The sequence below is a fragment of the Rosa rugosa genome, chromosome 1 (genome assembly GCF_958449725.1).
Source record: "Rosa rugosa chromosome 1, drRosRugo1.1, whole genome shotgun sequence".
NCBI lineage: Eukaryota > Viridiplantae > Streptophyta > Magnoliopsida > Rosales > Rosaceae > Rosa > Rosa rugosa.
The window spans coordinates 60,084,500-60,104,742 of NC_084820.1; the positions used below are offsets into that span (position 1 = coordinate 60,084,500).

At 38.8% G+C, this 20,243-nt stretch overlaps 4 protein-coding genes and 1 long non-coding RNA gene across 5 annotated transcripts; 1 reads left to right on the forward strand and 4 right to left on the reverse strand.

The window, feature by feature from the left end:
- Nucleotides 1–205: 205 nt before the first annotated feature.
- Nucleotides 206–2,686, reverse strand: LOC133725813 (putative F-box protein At3g16210). Its single transcript, XM_062153190.1, has 2 exons — nt 1,329–2,686; nt 206–413 (listed from the first exon to the last, which is right to left on the reverse strand). Exon 1 carries the CDS (start codon nt 2,602–2,604, stop codon nt 1,339–1,341), a length of 1,266 nt encoding a protein of 421 aa, XP_062009174.1. The 5' UTR covers nt 2,605–2,686; the 3' UTR covers nt 206–413; nt 1,329–1,338.
- Nucleotides 2,687–3,652: 966 nt separating this feature from the next.
- Nucleotides 3,653–4,376, forward strand: LOC133731874 (blue copper protein 1b-like). Its single transcript, XM_062159314.1, has 2 exons — nt 3,653–3,815; nt 3,922–4,376. Exons 1-2 carry the CDS (start codon nt 3,653–3,655, stop codon nt 4,374–4,376), a joined length of 618 nt encoding a protein of 205 aa, XP_062015298.1.
- A 1,447-nt stretch (nt 4,377–5,823) lies between these two features.
- LOC133743339 (uncharacterized) lies at nt 5,824–7,723 on the reverse strand. Its single transcript, XR_009863069.1, has 5 exons — nt 6,904–7,723; nt 6,717–6,771; nt 6,248–6,344; nt 6,045–6,148; nt 5,824–5,954 (listed from the first exon to the last, which is right to left on the reverse strand). It is a non-coding gene; the product is annotated as an uncharacterized LOC133743339 (long non-coding RNA).
- Nucleotides 7,724–8,161: 438 nt separating this feature from the next.
- Nucleotides 8,162–8,950, reverse strand: LOC133709126 (blue copper protein 1a-like). The gene is made up of 2 exons (XM_062134762.1): nt 8,675–8,950; nt 8,162–8,567 (listed from the first exon to the last, which is right to left on the reverse strand). Exons 1-2 carry the CDS (start codon nt 8,835–8,837, stop codon nt 8,245–8,247), a joined length of 486 nt encoding a protein of 161 aa, XP_061990746.1. The 5' UTR covers nt 8,838–8,950; the 3' UTR covers nt 8,162–8,244.
- A 2,028-nt stretch (nt 8,951–10,978) lies between these two features.
- On the reverse strand, nt 10,979–11,913 carry LOC133731881 (uncharacterized). The gene is made up of 3 exons (XM_062159322.1): nt 11,625–11,913; nt 11,326–11,447; nt 10,979–11,227 (listed from the first exon to the last, which is right to left on the reverse strand). Exons 1-3 carry the CDS (start codon nt 11,911–11,913, stop codon nt 10,979–10,981), a joined length of 660 nt encoding a protein of 219 aa, XP_062015306.1.
- Nucleotides 11,914–20,243: the final 8,330 nt, after the last annotated feature.

A 20,243-nucleotide genomic window follows, 5' to 3' on the forward strand; every position in this document is an offset into this window, starting at 1 on the left:
GCTTCACCGAGTTAAATTTTGGGTTTTAATAGTCACGCATATAGAATCCATATCATGTTCACTTTTATCTTTTTATCTTATTAACAGAGAAGAATTAATACTGAATTATTATCCGCTGATAAGATAAAAGGACAGAGGTGAAAGTTTTTGGGTTCTAAACTTCTAATAGTCATATACATAATAACTTTTAAAGGGTTAATAGAGATGAGAGAAATGTAGTCGCAATATTCATAAACACTGGGATGGGATACATGCACTTATGTCCTTCACCACAAAACCAAAATAGTAAAATAGAGAACTGCATGACCATGTATTCCAACCGAATTAGGCGCATACTTCTCTCCGCTTCATCTTCCTGACTCCGCGTATCTACTAGGTTCCTTGGGTTCTTCATCTTTCTGTATTACCAAAGTCTGGCAATGAAAAGGCATGAAATAGTCACTACCAAGCAAGCCACTAATTCTAAATGAAAGATTACTTTGAATTAGGTATCTGTTCACTCCTCAAGCTAATACCAGTAGATTGAAAAGGAAAAGCAAATCTCACGTGATGTCTTCATCGAAACAAAAATGGAGGAAAGAATACGCAACTTGTGTTTGTTACAGGACAAACTGCTGCAATGGAAGCATTACAGGCAGATGGAGCGTGTCTAATACAAGGATTCCAAACAAAAGGCAATAAGCTGTTTCTCACATAAACAAACTAAAAGTGATTGGACCTGAACGATCAAAGAACCATGCGGTGAACGCACATTTTGAAGTACTAGTACTGGTAATCTCAACCATGTGGAAAAAAGCATACGGAAAAGTAATATTGCTTCAGAAAACGCAGTAGCGAACTTCTAAAGTCGAGTCGAAATCCCTCCATCCAAGAACAATCTTCACCGACAGAGAAAATTCATCGAGTCCTTCTAGTGGCTAATGGCTACTATTGTTTATATAAGTGTCAAAGAAGATAATGAAGAAGCTTACACCAAGATGGAATTTGAAAGAAATTGTTAGTTCACAACTTCACATAATGGCGAGGCATAAGCAATGTTTTGACGATGCATGAGTAAGGGTAGTAATCACTTTAAAGCAGAAGTTAAATCCAGTAAGGGACAGTCATACTGCTATAGTGACATTGAATCGCCACAGTCCTAATATTCTAATATTTGTTCTTCCTTTGTAGCCAGTACCAGCAGCTTTTGAACCAGGATACAAAGGGCGCAATTGACAGTAATTAATTACCTCATGCACAATAACAAAAGAGAAAAGCTACACAATCTACCATTAGCTCTAAACACAAAATGCATACAAGTTGATCATATAAGGAAGTAAAAAACTCACAATGCTGTTGTCAGATTTCTCCAAGATTGCCAGTTACCGGTGAAACAAAAGTTTCTCTGTAAATGACGGATTCAAACCTGTAACTCCCTTCAGGCTTAATAACATTCCTAAATGCCTTATCCTTTGGTTTATATAATGACAAGTAGCCTCCTTGTTGTACTGTGTACGCCAAAACATCACCATTCTCTAGAATCCACAGAGGCTTCACCTTGCAGATTTCATCATATATCTGAGGTACAGTAAAAATAGTCAGATACAGCACTTCAGTCCAAGATTCCTTGACCCCGTATTCCTTCATCATCACTATCCTGACAGCCCCTGTTTCACTATGTACACAGAGATGATTCCCGGAAATCAAAATTCCACCAATGTTATTCCAAGGAATCGGCATCGCCTCCTGAAATTTCTCCTCAGCTAAACTAAAAGGTCTAATTTCCTTGCTTTCCGTCTTCCACCACTCCTCAAACCACAGCCAATGCAGGTTTCCGTTTACAAACGCCCCCTGCCCTCTCATGCAAACATTCTTCGGGCCGGGATAGGTCTTCCATGTACCTTTTCTCAGCGAAAACACCTGAATCAGCGGTTTCAGCGGACCATTCCCATCAGTTTCACAATGTGACCCCTTCACTACCTTGTAATCATCATTGATTTCATCATAACCAAATCCATAATACCTTGGATAACAAAAAACACTAGGTTTCGGCAACACATTGTACTCTCCAGTACAAGGGTTCCATAAAGCATACTCGCCGCGATTAAATTGAATGCATATAATCCCATTGGAAGTTCCCACATTCACCATATCATAACCATGATCAAGACTCACCGGAAAATCAAGCTCTCTGGTTGCAACACGGTCCTCTCTGAATCTTTTGGCCAGCTCAGCATCCTTCAAACCCTTTAAATCCACCAAGCCCATGGAGCTGGGAGGCTTCATGGAGAACAGCAGCCGGAGATCGCTGTCGTTGAGGCCTCTTTCGGCGTCGTATTTCCTCTGCTTCTTGAGGAAATGAGGGTCGGAGATTAGGGAACGCCACGCCGTGCAGACGCACCGGAATCGGATTAGGGTTTTGACGGGGAGTCTTGCGAGTATTTCAACGAGAACGTCTTCGTGGTCGGTGAGAACCGCGGCACAGCCGTCCGGCATGTCGGTGGCGGTTGAGGAACGCCGGGAAGAGAGTGAGAGGTGTCTCTTTTTTCTGATCATCCATAGGAATTTGAGCGCTGGCTTCGAAATTGGTTTCAATTGGGGTCTGAGATTGGTTCTCTTCGTCATTTTGGGGGTGCAATTGGAATTGGAATTGGAATCGGAGGACCTAAAACCCTAGAAATTCCTCTCTCTCATCTTGGTACACGTTTTTTAACCTCCCCACGACTATATATTACTTCATAACTAGGAAATTACAATTTACCATCCTAAAATTACAGTTTGCTCTCCATATATTTCAATAGTATACAATTGCCCCTTCCAAAAGTTGTGAAGAGTTTGGTCTCCTGCCGGTCTACATCCACTAATGGATGCATCTCTATGTTTAGTACATAATGTAAATGATGAGATGAGAGTGGATGAGATCATTTTAGTTCCGCAAATTCATTACAGAGTTAGGCGCAGAGTGGATATTTTCCGATTTTTGCATTGATAACCGGCAATCCTTCAAATCTGACCGAGGCATCTCAAGTTTCTAAATTGGCTTGATGCTCGGTTTTGACATATATATTGATAAATGACCATATATGGTTGGATTTGTGACTTTGTGTGATATATTGTTGGACATGAGCCGGATCAATTAATCGACACAGGCAATATCTCAATGTTAAAAATGGTGTTGTTGATAAAAATACATAACCACTATGGGGGAGTCGAAATTAGAATAGATAAAGTGAAATAGGAAAAAATAAAATGAAAGGGTGAAATAGAATTTTAGGAACTCGAACTAAATGTACAACCCATTAGACATCATTTAAGCTAACAACCATGAAAAATTCGGGTCACACTTATCATATCAATTATATTGAAATCATTATCTAAGTTAGAAGATTAAATTTTACTCAACTGTACTTGACTATTTAAGGTTGAAACAGAGATCTAGATATATAAAACTAACAAATATAACAATATGACCCTTCCATGGTTATTGTAGCGGATAATATACGAGGCATATCACTTGCATCGCCATCTGTCACATCTAATGACAATATTTGTTAAAAAAACTGAATCAGTTAGGAAGGTTGGCCCCTAATTGCCCTATAAGAGAATCAAAATTTTCAAGTTCTCATCAAAGGCGGCAAGTACTTTTTTTTTTGCAGCAAACCAATTGTAATCAATGGCCTATTTCCAGCTCTTCACCATCCTTGCCATATTAGCAATTTTTTCCCCATCAATTTCGGCCAAAAATTATGTTGTTGGGGACGAACAAGGCTGGACCGTTGAAATTGACTATGAAGCTTGGGCTAAGGGAAAGCAATTTTATGTTGGTGACAACCTTAGTAAGTAAAAATTTTGTGTGCTCTCCTCTTTTACCAAGCAAAATTTTGTAATCTGTAAAATTATATAAGATTAATTTGTAATAATTTACTTTTATTACATGTGCAGTTTTCAAGTATCTACCAGGAGTTCATAACGTGGTTGAAGTGAAGGAAAAAGAGTTTAAGGAATGTGCAGCTCCTTCTAGCACCAAGCCATTAACAACTGGAGGGGATTTGATCAAGCTTGCAACCCCAGGAAAGAAATGGTTCATTTGTAGTGTTGGTAAGCATTGTGAATTGGGGAACCAGAAGGTTGCTGTAACTGTTTTGTCATCACCTTCCTCTTCTCCTAGCTCAATCCCAAGCAGCTCAAGTCCAAATGTTGCCCCAAGTCCGAGTACCTCAAGCCTAACTTCCCCAGGCCCAGATGCCTCAAGCCAGAGTGAACCAAGCCCAAGTATCTCAAGCCCGAGTGGACCAAGCCCAAGTACCTCAAGCCCGAGTACCTCTGCGGCAACTGTCGGAAAGATATATGGGTGGCTGGTAATTGTTAGTGGCATTGTAGGGTTTCACATGATTTAAATTGGCATTAGCTTCCCATTGTTAGTATTGGGAATGAATAAATTGGGATTATTATGATTTACATATAGATGCTAATCATGTTATGGTTTATATATAGATACGGATGTAACGTGTGAACGTGTAATAAAGATATATTTAACTTGTACATTTTATTTTATTTTTTGTGATTTTCGGATGTTACTTTTAAAACTTGTACGTTTTTATATTTCGGTCGGTCAATCTTTAGAGAAAAAGAAAGGGTTTTTATATAAATTGATTTTGACAATATATCATTTATTCTATCCAAATTAGCTCAGAAGTTTGAAACATGACAAACCAAACAAAAAATTGCACTACTAGCAAAAGGCTCATAGAATACAGATTTTTTTCTGTATCTTTTGCTTCAAATGATACAAATAAGGGTATCTAAAACTCATTGGGTACGGTGCAGCCACGGAATGAAAAAGGGTATTCTCTATCGCAGTTCCACTAACCAAAAGCCACGCTTAAGACTTCAGTATCTCCCATTTTTCTTTTCTTTTTTACTGCATTAATTTTTATTTTCTTTCTCTCTCCTCATTTTCTTTTATTTTCTATTTCATATTTACCAAAATACATAAATACTTTTATACGTATACAAAATACGTTATACTTTATTTAATATTATATTTTTTGTATAATATTAATTTATCCAGAATTACAGATAATTATCCATGTGTATTAAGCAATGGATACACTACGACATCGGTATCGTTTAAATTTTATATTTAAAAAAATATTATGAAAATCAGTAATTTTAATATAAATAAATTATATCCAAATCATTCTAATTTTCAGGGAATTAAAAAAATAATAATAACAATGAGGCATAACCATTAATATTCTAAAGAAAATATATTTATAATAAAATCTACAAAGTTTAAACTTTAAACTAACAAAAGACAAGAATTAAAATTAGTCCGAAATCTCAAATGACTAGAAAATGGAAATACTAATACGAAAATCTTTATTGTAATATCAAACTACTTCCGATAGAGTTGAACGAGCGACCACCATCTTCAAGCAATGTCTTCAATCCGTCTGCATATCAGCACATTCAAATGGCAATGTGGAGCGGTAAACATCATCATTTGGTGAAAAAATCACATTTGACGGCCTTTGAGAAATGTGCTGAGCAAATTGAGACATTGTTTGCTCCATATCTTCTTATGTATCCACCGATATTCCACATTGTTTAAACATCTCTCCCATTTTTTGGACCGCCATGCCTACACACCTTACTTCAAGCATTTCTTCCATTTTTTTTGTTTGTTCAGCCATTTTCCTTTGTAATTCATCCATCAGACGTGCTTCCCTCTCTTGTGCCTCTTTGGTTTGTGCTTCTAAACGCTCTCGCAAAAGTTGCACTTCCTTTGAAACATCTTGCTCTTCCACATGAATTCCAGGAACTTCATCCCAAGTAACCCCAGCTCCAAGACCCCTTACTCAGTTTCCCTTCTCCTTACCAAGAACCTTAGCATACATTTCTTCACGGATTTCTGGAGCAGTGATGTGTTGATTCATGCTTAGCCTCTTTTGTTCGGCCTCTTCAAAATCCGCCTACAAAATGTAAATATTATATTATAAATTCAAGAATAGCACTAGTCTCATATTTGTTAAATAAACATTAATATTTCATATAGCACTTACAATTGCTTTTGCACCTGCTGCATCAATTGGCTCTTGAGTTCCTGCCTTTTGGTGTGTTAATTTGAACAATTCCCATCTATCTGGCTTTTTACCATGCAGAAGTTCTTGTGCAATTCAAAGGATGGTACATATTATATAAAGATAACACATCAAAATTTCTAGTCAATAAAATGGAAAATAAGTAAAAGTATAGACTAACTTACATATTCATGAGCCAAACTAGCATATATAGGTTCGTGTCCCTGTTGACTGATTCATTCTCTTTTGAGACCGGTTCCTCTTGTTGATGGTCACCATCCTCTGTGTGATCCATAAATTACTTCTAGCTAGAACAAAGCATATTGCTTTGGCACTAATTCATTCGAATTTAGATATTATCAAAGTACATAAACTACTAAACAATAAACCAAACCATTTGATATGCTGAAATCAAGCATGCTATTTAATCATAAGTTACTGACTTTTCCCCCTCAAACACGCAAATTAACTCCTTACACTGTACAACTTATTTGTATTAAAAGAATAGCACATGCATTTTCATGAAAACCCGTAAATGCTAAGAATAGCAAGAAGATAAAACCAAGCAAGAACAACCCACATGTAGAGAACCCAAAGACGTTATTCCCAAGCACGATAAGACCAAAAATGGCACATACAAGTAAAAAATACTACCTAAAAGCACACGAACCCGCTTCCTAAAAACCCAGCCATGTCGATTTCGCAAACCCTGCAAAACAAACAAAGATCGATCATAAGCGATTAAGCGCAAGACATACCCAAAATCAGTCAAAAAATGAAGACAAGTGCACGAGAGGGAACATGAACAAATTCGGGTTTAAGAGAAGAGCAGTAGCCAAACCTCTACTTCCCTATGCTTCCTTGGTCAGTGAAAAGCAGAACGCCCTTTTAATCTAATCGATTAGCGAGGTTTGAGGGATTGGGGCTCTTATCAGGCGCCAATCGTCCCGCCTAAATTCCTTTTGTTCCCACTCTCTTTCGTGTTCTTGTTTTTTCTTTTTTTCTTTTTGGGCGTACAAGCGGGAAATTGAAGAAATAGAAGTTGATAAGGACTACTCCAGTTCACATGCTGATCGATACTATATATGGATAATTCAATCTGGAATTGTTATGATTATATAAAGTCATTGGATGATTAAATAAAATAAAATAAAAAACTAAAGCCTTGGATACACATTGGATATATATGGAAATCCTTTTCATACGTAAATACAAATCATATTGGATACTCTTTTATGTGTTAATCAACATCAACTACGGTTTCCCGTGGTTAATGAGAAATTTGTTTGTTTTTTATATGGAACATATATAAATGTGAATTTATTATCTTAAAACGGCCCAAAAAATCAACTACATTTTGCTATGCCTTCATACAGAAATCCATGGCTAATGAACTATGAATACGGATACTAGTGTGCAAAAAATGGTAGTGCATTGAGTACCTATATATATCTGTAGTTAATTTGCAAGTATGTGTATTAAATTATTAATAGAAAAAGCTCTAATAAAATGTTAAATAGAAAAAAGGTCAAAAATATTATTTTTGGCTTATTTCCAATACTGCTGCAAACAAGGAATGATTAATTTGTAAATTTGGATAAATTAATTATTAATAGGAAAATCTCTTTATAAATTTTATATAGAAAAAAGGTCAAAAATAATATATTTTGGCGTATTTCAACTACTGTTGCAAACAAGGGATGATTAATTTGTAAATTTGGATAAATTAAATGTAAAAGAGTGGTTTGTTAACATTACTTCACACCCTTAACCATATCTATATAAGATGTTTATCTAAAAATTAAATAATAATACATTAATTTAGCCCTTTATTTAGCAATGAATACGGATGTTTGTGTTTATTCAAATTTGTATTTTTTGTAAAGCATTTTGTCGATTATGTTTTTTATTTTGTCACAGTTAGCAGTACTCATAAAACAAATAATACCACAAATACAAAAGGGTGTCATTTGCTGTATCAAATGACATGGTTGATAAAGTGTATCCAAAAGGGGGGTGGCTAGTAGCCATTTTTCTAGTAGTGTTGGCATGCAGTTCATATAAATACTTGAAATATCAAACTTTATTCCAGATCTCACACTTTGTAACAGGAAGAAGAATTAATCAAATACTCAGAAACAGTTTGAAAAGAATATTGACAGTGTATTCATCTAGTCCAATCCTAGATGAATATCCCAAGAATGCCAAAAACAACGATCATCCACCCTAATCTTGCTCCATTAACAGAACTGGTAGTTGCTGCAGAGGTAGTGGGGCTTGGGCTAGGAGCAAAGGAAGCTGGCATCACAGTTATGAACAGCTTCTGGGGTCCAACTTGACAGTGCTTAGAAACACCACAAATGTACCATTTTCTTCCTGTGGTTGCTAGGTTTATCACATCCTTTCCACTTGTTAATGCCACAGTGCCTGCAGGAGCTGCACATTCTTGGAACCCAGTTCCATTCACTTTGAGAACATTGTGAACTCCTTCTGGGTAGTTAAAAACTGCATATACATAACGGCTCAAAGATTAAAAGAAAGAAGAAATTATATATATCAATCAAAAGTTATTACGACAAGAATTTGTAGAGCTTAGTACGTAATTTACATACCGAGGTTGTCACCGACAACGAAGAGCTTTCCCTGAGCCCAGGCTTGGTAATCAACATTAATGGTCCAACCTTTGTCATCGCCAACGATAAAATCTGTGGCCAAAATTGAAGGGGCAACAATTGCTAGAATGGCAAGGACAAAGAAGAGCTGGGAAGAGGCCATTTTAACAAGTATTGATCAGTTGGGCTAAACAGCTAATTAGCTTCTCGATCTCTTTCTTTCTGTGAATTTGGTTTGTTTTGAGCTCGATAAGTGGTTATGGTTGTGAAATGGTTTTTTGCACCAACAGTGTCTGGAGATCGACTTGGGTGACTGACAATATGATACCCGAACTTACAAAGTTATTAAAGTGATACTCAGACTCAATTTTTCGTATCTCCGTCGTACCTGCGGTCATTTTCCGTCACGGTGCCGTCAATCTCAACCACGTGTGAGGCACATGAGTCGCAAAATGAGGGCAAAATAGACTTTTCCACTATATCAAACGCTAAATGAATAAATTCAAATTTTTGAATAAATTATTATATTGAAAATAACAACTGAATAAACTTTATTACTTTGTTCTATTAACCAAAAATCTCAATCGGTGGAGAGGGAGGTCACGGGACTTGAAATCTTATTCGCCGGAATCTGGGAAGTGGGTCACGTCCAGACCAGGGTTTTCTATTGAGAGAGAGAGAGAGAGAGAGAAAATCAGCGAGTGAAGTGAGAAGCTTTCGTTTCCGAGCCAGCGAATTTTTGGGATGTTCGATTCACGGGGGAATTGTGTCAATTCCGATCAAGGGTTTTTGATTAGGGTTGTGCCGTGGAGGAAAGTTGGTTCCTTTTTGGGGTGGGGGGATTTTTGGGTTTTTTTGTCGACTTGCTGAGTGTGTGGTTCTTTATGAATTTGGGATCTCTAAATTTGAGGAGAGGTTGTTGATGTTTACGCTGCAGAGGTGGTCGGTTTGGTCTTGGACGCCCAAAACCTGGGCTGAGAAGACCGGAACTGGGTTAGGGCGAACATGAATTCCGGCAAATCGAAGTTGAACTCTGGCGAGGAGGGGAAAAGGGTTGTCTTGTTTGAACCCAGAACGCCGGCTTCGGCTTTTGGAGCTCAAAAACGAGCTTTATGGATACCCATACAATATGGGGCTACTCCTGATTGAGAAAAAGGAGTGGACTTCTAGGCAGGAAGAACTCGAGCAGCCCATTTGATTGCAACTTCTGAAGTTGAACTCCGGCGAGGAGGGGAAAGAGATTGCAGAAATTAAGTTTACTGCTGATTCGAAGTTGGCTGAGGCAAATGCTTTAGTTGCTAGCATAGAAGAAAAATCACTGTAGTTAGAGGCAAAGCCAGCGACCATGATGGGCGGCGGCGGCGGGGGGCTCATAGTCGGATTTCGAATGGAGTTCGAATTTGGGGCTGCACGAGACCTTCTTCCGATGTTCTGTTGCGGCGGGCTGGCAGAGGTGAGGCTGGGATCAAGTGATCTCGCCATCACCAATTTCTCTTCTCTCGAAAGCTCAAATGGGTTTGAGAAGATGAATATGAATGGGTTCAAGAATATGAGCAAATGCTGGGATTTCATAGTTTTTTTTTTTTTTTGATGGGTTTAAGAAGATGAACATGAAGACTTGCTGGGTTCAAATACTTATCTTGATTGTTGTCACTGAGATGGGACTGGTGGTGGATTTGAATGGGAAAGCAAATTGCAAGAGGTTGAATTTGATGGAAGAACAATGATGGGTAACTGGTTTTGGATTTGATCTGTTTCAAGGAAGATGATGAATAAGAGAAACAAAATTTAACGAATTGAGTGTTCTCCAAAAAAAAAAAATCCGAGGGCAAATTAGTCTTTTTGGCCTCATTTAATTAGTCACATGCATTGCACGTGGTCAAATTAACGGAAACGTGACTGAAAATGATTGCAGATACGACGGAGATACAAAAAATTGAGTCTGGGTATCACTTTGATAACTTTGTAAGTTCGGGTATCATATTGTCAGTCATCCCAAGTCTTCAGACACTGTTGGTGCAAAAAACCCTTGTGAAAAATGAGTTCAATGCTTTACATTTTATAAGGGTTGTGGATTGACTTAAGTCTAGAATTCACAGGGTGTGGTACTCCCATGACGACACTCCTTGCCAAATGGTACTCCCAGGACGGCACTCCTTGTCTGTCGTAGCAATCTTCAAGCGGGAAAAAATGTTAATTTTGAGTTCAACCACATATAGCAGGCCTCCATTACATTGCAGAAGAACAAAAACATGTTTTTGAATGGCTCCAAGGAAATAATATTCTAATGTTGAAACTTACAGCTTACTTTGTACGTATCCATCTCTGAAATCTCTTCATGCCATTTGGCAAGGAGTGCCTATAGGCTACTTGACCAATTCTCTCAGTGACCTCAAATGGGCCATAGTACCTAGGAGATAGCTTATGCCGATCCTGCTGGTGCACTGAGTGTTGTTTATAGACCTGCAACTTCAAATATACATGATCCCCAACTGCAAATTTCCTTTTAGTATGCCTTTTATCATAAGTTGTCTTCATCCTGGATTGAGCTACCTGCAGATTTCTTTTGAGTAATGATAAAAGTTCATCTCTACTCTTCAACTGTTGATCTACCTAAGCTACTGCGTTGAGCCAGGCTGATAACAAGTGACAGTAGGGGGAGGGTAGCCATACAAGGCTTGAAAGGGACTCATTTGAATGGTTGAATGAAATGCTGAATTATACCACCATTCAGCCCAGGGAATTGCTTGAACCCATGAATGAGGTTTTTCCCCTGTAACACATCTTTAATACTATTCCAAGGTCCAGTTCAGGTTTTCTGTTTGACCATCACTCTGAGGATGGTAAGTAGATGATTTATCCAGCTTGGTGCCCTGTAGCTTAAAAAAAGATTCCTAAAAGAGACTAAGAAACACAGGGTCCCTGTCAGACAATATGTGTTCTGGCATACCTTGTAGCCTAAAAATCTCCTTCACAAACAGCTGTGCTACTGAGGCAGCCATATAGGGGTGGGACATGGGCACAAAGTGAGCAAACTTATTCAACCTGTCAACCACTACCCATATTACTGTTTTCCCTTCTGAGACCGGCAGTCCATCAATGAAATCCATGGAGATGTTGGTCCATGCTTTGTCAGGAATAGAATTAGGTTGGAGAAGACCTGGAGGAGCTATTGCTTCATAATGATTAAGTTGACAAGTATGGCATTTGGCAATGAAATGTTTGATGTCCCTTAACATTCCCGGCCAAGCAAAGCTTCTCTTGATTCTCTAGTATGTCCTTGTTCTTCCGGCATGTCCTCCCACCAAGCCTTCATGAAACTCTCTGATAACTTTTGTTCTCCAGTCATCTGATTTTGGCACAAAAATTCTCCTTTTATATTGTAACTGAGAGTTATGCACTGTATAGTTCTTCTTTCCTGCACTGTTAGTTTGTAGCTCTTGCAAAATTAGGGAAGCCTCAGTATCCAATAAACAAGCTTTCTGAATCTCACCTACAAATTTGTGGACTAGTTGAGATACTGACAGGACCCGCCCCGAATTTCACCCTGAAATCCGAAGTGGCCCTGCGGGGCCCACCTTAGAAGAAATTCTACCAAAAATTTGGCGGAACTTCCCCTAAAATGGACAACCCAAAACCTGTAGAAAGAGAATTCACACTTCTAAATCACCCATCCTTATGCTCCTGGAGCCACCCTGCTCCCCAAATCAACATTCCCCAACTCGCAAAACACAAAACTCAACTTAACAATACAAATCCCAAAGGTTATCAGAGCAATACTAATTCACAAGGAAATAAAAAAAGTAGAGTAAATGATCAAGGGATCCTACAATGCGGAAGTGGTGACAATTATGCCTCAAATGTCATGTACGCCCGACCTCCACTAATTCGCCTGCAAACTGGGCATTTGAAACCGAAGGGCCCAGGGGAAAGTACATAAAAACGTTAGCGTGAGTGGACAAAAATAAATAATTTAATATGAATAAAACAAAATAAAACTTCATACTTTCCCACATTTTTCGATATATAAAATCCGGATGCATGCAACATTTATAGAACACTTAAGAAAATAACCCGAAAAACGTTGAACTCCAGAAAACCGACTAGCCCCGCTAGTCAAAACAACAAAGTAAAAGATTGAAATTTCAATACTCGAAAATATAAGTCCAGCCCCGCTGGTTAAGAAAACTCAGACTAGTCCCCGCTAGTCAAAAATAGTATAAGTAGGGGAAGATGATAGCCATACGAATAAGCCACTCAGGCTTGGTTGGGTGATAGCCTCCCAGGCTAAAGAACTCTCATAACTCCCGTAATATACCCTTACGCCACTAAGTGTAGCGATAGGATACTGGGCTACAGAATTACTGTCACAGAGACAGTAACCTGCGCCACAAAGGCGGAAGGGCTACGGTGATCCCATCACCGCGCCACAAAGGCGGAAAATCAATGCTAGCATGATAAAATCACCCCTCAGTATGGCACAGGGAAACATAACCGAAAATCCAGTAAATCCAAAATACATAAGGCTTCCCCCATCTCTCGTAAAAGAATTTCCAACGACGTGTCCCACACGCCAAGATAATCTCAAGTTCAAAATAAATAGGAGAGAAAATAATAATAAAACATAATCTCCATGAATCGAAACAAAACCAATTCCAAGTTCATCATCAAGGCACTCCCAATGCCAAAGCCGAAAGTCGATAAATAAACAAGAAATATAATTCCATCGAAATCTCATTTCGAAAATCTTTCAGAGATCTCAAATCGGTGAATGAAAAATAAATATGAAATTCCGGAAATCACCTCGGAAAAGAATTCATTGAAAATCACAATATCAGAATTTCAAATAATAATTATAATCAATTTCTGAAAATCAATTCATATTCTCAAAAACAACTCATAAATCCAAATCCGAGCATAATAAGTTCATATCCGAAACTCATGAAAAATCAATGTCAAATTATAATCCAAGACAAAATATCATGCTCGATAAATAAAACGATAATTAAATAAACCAATAATTTCAAAATAAATGCATGCATCATTTACTTAAAAACAAAAGTCCACTCACAGTACTATTCCGACGATCACGTATACGAGTTCCTTCATCGAGCCAGGGCTCGGTACGACATCCTGTACACGATTATATTCCGTGAATAATTATTCAACAATTTAATATAATTCCTAAACTCAATTCCTCATAATTTACATCTCCCATTCTCCTCGGATTCAGCCCAAATTATACCACTAATACCAATTCGTTAATTTAAAGGTTCCAAAGCAGAACCGAGAGATATCCGACGGTCGGATTCTCGTAATTCGATAATCGAAACCCTAAACTTCAAAAATTCATAATTAATTCCAAGCTTCTCCAAAAATCACCAAACTTCACATACAAGCTCTACAACATTTATAGAATTTAATGGGCTAAAAACTGGAATTAAAACACTGCCCTACACGCCTCCACGCGCCACCAACAGTGGCGGCGCGTGGGCCCCACGCGCCGGCGGCCACCACCTCCGATGGCCACCAAATTTGGACAGTAGCATCTACTCAACACACCCAACCATTCATTCAACTACAACAAGTTCCAATTTTACCTGAAAGAGCTCCAATTCGGCCGATGAACACAAGCCCAGAAATTTCTCAAGAACCCTAAAATTTCAATTCATCAATTCGACTTCTACACAACAAATCGTGACACAAGGCCATAGGGGAAATGATCAGTGATGAAAACCGAACCTTCGATGCCAATTTCGTGGCCGGAAACGGCCGGAATCGCCGGAAATCGATGAAAGTTCCGATCGGCTACAGTAACCTTCACAGCTCAATTCCGAGCTCCACCGGTCGAGCCACCGCCAAACACCACCCCAGGCGTGACAAGGAGGAGGAGGCGAACCTGCCGGTGCCCGGATTCCGTCGTGGGTCGGCCGGAGAAGGAAGAAACCGGAGGGAGAAGAAATCGGGCCGAAGAGGAAGAAAATGTCGGGGGAGAAGAGAGATAAAAGGCCGGGTAAGTTTCCAAAAATGGAAACTTACCACAGTAACTTGGCTATTTATAGAAACTTACCATGAACAGTAACCGTAAACAGTAACTTTACTATTTCGCTTATAACTATCGCATACGAGCTCCGATTTTTACGAACCACATATGCACGCGCTCGGTTTAACGTCCTCTACAACTTCCATGAAGAAACGTTTCTCAAATTTTGACCCGAACAAAAAGTCAACTTTTAGGGTCACTAAAGGTACTAAACCGAAAGTAAAAGTGAAAGTAAAGGTCGTTTACCGTCCAAATGACTAGTAAACGGGTGAATTTGGGTTCGGGACGTTACAATATACCCCCGTTAAAGTGGACAGATCCATTTGTCTTGATAAGGCATCAGGAGCAATATTACTTTTTCCTGCTTTATAAAAAATGGAGTAGTCATATCCCATCAATTTGATCAACCACTTTTGTTGAGCTAGAGTGGTAATTTTTTGTTTCAAGAAATGCTCAATTGTCCTATGGTCAGTATAGATAGGGTCTCCAATGCTGTACATCAAATACTACTGCCATCATTTCTTTATCATAGACTGATAGAGTTGTGTGCTTAGGAGCTAGTGCCTTGCTTAGAAAGGCTACAGGATGACCATCTTGGGACAGCACTGCTCCAATTCCCTTGTCAAATGCATCACATTCCACTACAAACTCTTTGTCAAAGTTTGGAATAGCCAACACAGGAGTAGTTATCAAAGCCTTCTTGAGTTCCTCAAATGCCATTTCTGAAGCAGGACTCCACTTGAAGCTATCTTTTTTAAGCATGTCAGTAAGTGGTTTTGCAATAACTCCAAAGTTTTTGACATATTTCCTGTAATAGCGGGCTAAACCAAGAAATCCTCTTAACCCCTTTAAGGTCTTTGGTTTCTCCCACTTCTGTATGCATTCAATTTTAGAAGGGTCAACTGCAACTCCCTTGGCACTGATGACATGTCCAAGGTATTCCACTTGAGGAACCCCAAAACTGCATTTACTATCCTTGACCTTTAAAGAATGTTGCTGGAGCTTATTAAAAACCTTTTCTAAATGGACCAAATTTTCTTCCATAGAAGCACTATAAATCAAAATATCATCAAAAAATACCAGCACAAATTTTTTAGATACTCCCTCAAAATGTCATTCATGACAGATTGAAATGTAGATGGGGCATTGATTAAGCCAAATGGCATAACCAAGAACTCATAATGACCAGAATGAGTTCTGAAAGCAGTTTTACTAATATCCCCCTCAAACATCCTGATTTGATGGTATCCTGATCTTAAATCCAATTTGGTGTAAATAGAAGCACCATGCACTTCATCCACTACGGGAATTGGGTACTTGTCTTTCACAGTAGCTGAATTTAGGGACCTGTAATCTACACACATTCTCCATGTACTATCCTTTTTTTTAACTAGAATAACAGGTGAAGAAAATGGTGACACACTTGGCCTGATTATCCCATTATCCAACATTTCTTGCACAATTCTTTCTATCTCAGTTTTCTGGAAATGGGGGTACCTGTAAGGCCTCACATTTATGGCTGTGGTGTTTGGTAGAAGTTCAATCCTGTGATCATGTGCTCTAGCTGGTGGAAGTGTAGTTGGTGGTTGAAACACATCAGCATACTTTTGTAGCAAACCCTTGATCTGAGGGTGTATGGCTTTAGTGGTGTTCTGTGCTAATATTGGCCTCAATTGTACCAAAACTGCCTCTTTTTCTTTCTTTAGTAACTTGGTCATAGACTTACAACTGACCACAGCAGCTTGTGATTTGGTTTCCCCTTGCAAAAGATATTTAGCTTGACCACTGTGAAATTGCATCCTCATGGTTTCGAAGTTCCATGTTATATCACCTAGAGTTTTTAACCACACAGCTCCCAAAATAATTTCACAACCTGAAACTGGCAAAATGTAGAAATCAGCTGTAAAGGTATATTTCTGCAATTGTAACTCTATTTTTACCTACCCTTTAGTGTGCATCAGCGCCCCACTAGCCAATCTCACCTTCAAAGGTTTAATGTTGATGATCTGTGCCTTCATTTTTTTAATCACAGATGGATGTATAAAATTGTGGGAAGCTCCTGTGTCAATTAACACATGGACTTGTTTATTGTTAAAAACACCTTTAAGCTACATGGTATCTGAATTGCTGTGTTCCCCAATTACCTGCAATTGGATTTCAGGATCCAACCTTGCCTCTTCCACATGTCTTTCCTCAATGATCTCATTAACAACAGGTCCAGGTAACTCCATTTCTTCCTACACAACTTCAATAACCATCATTTGACCTCTCCTGCAATTGCGTCCTGGCCTAAATATTTCATCACATAAGAAGCACTGATTTCTTGCTCTTCTTTCTTGATACTCAGCCTGAGATAACCTCTTGCTTCCTCCATTCCCCACCTGACCACCCTGATTTAGAGCTCCATTATTAGCTCTTGTAGGGACACCTTGATTTCTAGGCATTTGATTTCTGTTTGGAGTGCTCACATTGGTCACGGCAGAAGGTTTGCTCCCAAACTTGCTCCTGTTATTATTTCTATGGCTAGCTTCTCTTTCTTCATAGATTTTTGCAAGCTCACAAGCCTCGTACATGGTTTTAGGTTTCTGAGCTTTGACATCAACTCTTATCTCACTCTTTAATCCCCCTAAGAAGCATGACAACAGTACTTGTTGGGAAAAACATGGTGCTCGTTTGGATAGTTTGGTGAATTCCTCTATATATTGTTCTACATTCCCCACTTGAGACATCCTCGCCAAAGCAGCCTGGTAGTCGACCACATTATGGCCACTAAACTCTCTCATCTATAAATCAGCCAAGCCTTGCCATGTAGGAGGAAATTCATGTTTGAATAAGTACCACATGTCCGATGCTTTCTCAGTTAGGTGCATAGTTACAATGGCAAGCTTTTTCTCTTCAAGAATTTGGTAGAACTCGAAGAATTGTTCTGCCTTGTTTAGCCACTCTACTGGATCTCCTCCCCCAAAAACACCCAATTCCAGTCGCATTTGTTTCATGGTTGGTAGCTGAGGGTCCAGCTAGTGTGATGTATAGGGATGATGAGATTGGGAGTATGTGTGTGGCTGCTCCACTGATTGATTTGGTGCTGCTGAATGCATGAATTGGGGGTGGTAGTATAACTGAGGCTGGTAATATAAGGTGGGGTTGGTGTAATGGATAGATGGGGATGTGTACGGTTGATTAAAGTAAGTTGGTATGGCAAGTGGGGTAGGTTGTGGCTGTGAAGCACTATGGTAAGTGCTGTGGGCATAAGGGCCAGAATACCTCATAACAAATGGGTCAATTTCACTGTAGTGTGTAGTGGGAGCATGTCCCAAAACAAGCTGATGATTAGACATAGTTAGTGTGCTGATAATAATGGTGTTGCATCTGGGGTGCAGAGATGCCCTTTTTCTTGAGCAAGCTAACATCACTATCACTACCACTATTAGGCACAGAAGATGCACATGTATTGGCACCAGTAATTTGGGTCACATCGTCAATATTAATCATTTGAGAGTAGACCTCACTAGCAAAACCCAAAATCACGTCATGATTACCCAAATTTAGTGGACAACTTGAAAAAGGAGGTTTAGAGATACTACCCACTCCTTCCTTTTGAGATGTAGATGTGGCCATGGTTGAAGAAACGGGTGATGCTGAAGATCCACGCGTCAAGCTGCCTGTAGGAGTAGGTATAGATCCAAAACTCAGCTGAGGTGACCCATTTGCTGGTTGGGTAGATTTAGCTTCCACCCTCAGCAACCTCATCTCTTCTAGAAATTCAGCTTGCAGAGCAGCTACAAAATCCTGAATTCTAGTTATTGATGCTTGCACATCACCGATCTGTGATGTTGTTTCATCACTACGCCAATTTCGGAATCAGACAACACATATCAGACGACAGCAAACATTTTAACTGTCGTCTGAAATAATCAGACGACAGCAAGAAATATTCTGTCGTCTAAGTTTTCGAATCCAACAACAGTTTTTTTTTTTGCTCTTGTGCAAAAGCATTTCAGACAATGGTTGATTTTTTTGATGTTGTCTGAATGAGTCAATTCAGACAACAGTTATTACGTGATGTTGTCCAAGGTTCATTTATACAATGGTTGATAAAAGATGTTGTCTGATTGTTTTTAATCAGACAACAGTTATTATTTCTCTGTTGTGCAATTTCCATTAATACAATGGTTGAAAAAGATGTCGTCTGATTGTTTTGATTCACACAACAGTTTTTCAGTTGTCTATTGTGCAACTCTCTTTCAGACAATATACTGAAATTGCTGTTGTCTGAGTTTTAGGGTTCAATATTCTGTGGCCGTATTTGACTTCAACACTTGAGCCAAAAAATCTAAAATTTCATTTTTCCCTCCATTCAACCAAAACACCCAAATAAGTCGCGCCCCCCCCTCTCTCTCTCTCTCAAAATCACTTTCGATTTCACCCGAGCTGACCAGCCATCTCCCTCTCCTACTCTCCTTCTCAGCTTCCTCATTGCTTCCCATCTCTTTCCTCCTCCTATACAGCGCGAGATAGACGACAATTAAGAAATCGAAGCCCAAATCTGTCTTCCTCTTTCTCTTTCTCCGCCACCCCCTACTGCAAAATCCTAGATTTCGCTTCCACCGCCCCTATCAATAAAGTTTCATTGATGAAAGGGCTAATACAGAAGCCCACCGAACTGGTTGAAGATCTCTACTCCCGATGTAAGTAATTCTCTAAACCCTAGATTTCTGATGTGGGATTTTATAATTTGGGGGTTTTTGATTGGGAGACCCAGAACTGAGATGTGTGTGTGGTTTTAAAGGTGGAGGTTGCAAGTTTGTGAAGAAGGGTATGACCCTGTCTTAGATCGGTGTGATTCTTCGTGATTCTTATGGAATTGCTCAGGTTAAGAGCGTTATCGGTAGCAAGATCTTGCGTATGTTTTTTTTTTTTAATTTTGTTTTATTTTGGTGGTTAAAATAAGGAATTGGTTCAGGCTTGAGCATGACCCCGTCTCTATACTGATTTCCTCTCCTTCTTATTGGTACCATTACCCAGAAGAATAGCACTGTCACACCTCCTTTCTGTCTCCTCCGAACCAAGGCAATGATTTCAGTAAGGAATTGATTTTAGGGTTTTATTTGGGGGTTTTTACATATTATATCAGAATCTCGTTTTTTGTTTATATTTTCTTGTTAGTTCTTCTGTTAATAGGAATATGATACAGAGTATATTTAGGTAGTTTATGTGATTTTGATAATGGGTTTTATGATCAAATTTTATTCGACAAATGATAGAAGTCTACTGATGTCACAGTTAATTGTGTCCTGCTGCTACTTTGTTGCTAATGAATTAGTGTTTTTTTTTTCTCCCAATTGTCCTGCTGCAATGAGTGCAATCACTATTTTGTATTGATGGGCATAATTGCCTTTACTTTAGATAATCACTATAAGAAGCATAGAATCCTTCCCTACTTCCAGGTTGGATTATTTTCTCCATTTGATACTTGTCAGTTTCTTCCTTAATGACTAGATTTGCATTGTTTTTCTCCATAAAGGT

What these genes read in the sequence shown, in the direction of transcription:
- LOC133725813 (XM_062153190.1), bottom strand. Translation starts at nt 2,604, where the DNA reads ATGACGAAGAGAACCAATCTCAGACCCCAATTGAAACCAATTTCGAAG.
- LOC133731874 (XM_062159314.1), top strand. Translation starts at nt 3,653, where the DNA reads ATGGCCTATTTCCAGCTCTTCACCATCCTTGCCATATTAGCAATTTTT. An exon ending in TTATGTTGGTGACAACCTTA is followed by an intron (nt 3,816 to 3,921) that starts GTAAGTAAAAAT and finishes TTACATGTGCAG; the next exon opens with TTTTCAAGTATCTACCAGGA.
- LOC133709126 (XM_062134762.1), bottom strand. Translation starts at nt 8,837, where the DNA reads ATGGCCTCTTCCCAGCTCTTCTTTGTCCTTGCCATTCTAGCAATTGTT. An exon ending in CGTTGTCGGTGACAACCTCG is followed by an intron (nt 8,568 to 8,674) that starts GTATGTAAATTA and finishes ATGTATATGCAG; the next exon opens with TTTTTAACTACCCAGAAGGA.
- LOC133731881 (XM_062159322.1), bottom strand. Translation starts at nt 11,913, where the DNA reads ATGTTAAGGGACATCAAACATTTCATTGCCAAATGCCATACTTGTCAA. An exon ending in GGAGATTTTTAGGCTACAAG is followed by an intron (nt 11,448 to 11,624) that starts GTATGCCAGAAC and finishes GATGTGTTACAG; the next exon opens with GGGAAAAACCTCATTCATGG. An exon ending in ATGGCTACCCTCCCCCTACT is followed by an intron (nt 11,228 to 11,325) that starts GTCACTTGTTAT and finishes AGAAATCTGCAG; the next exon opens with GTAGCTCAATCCAGGATGAA.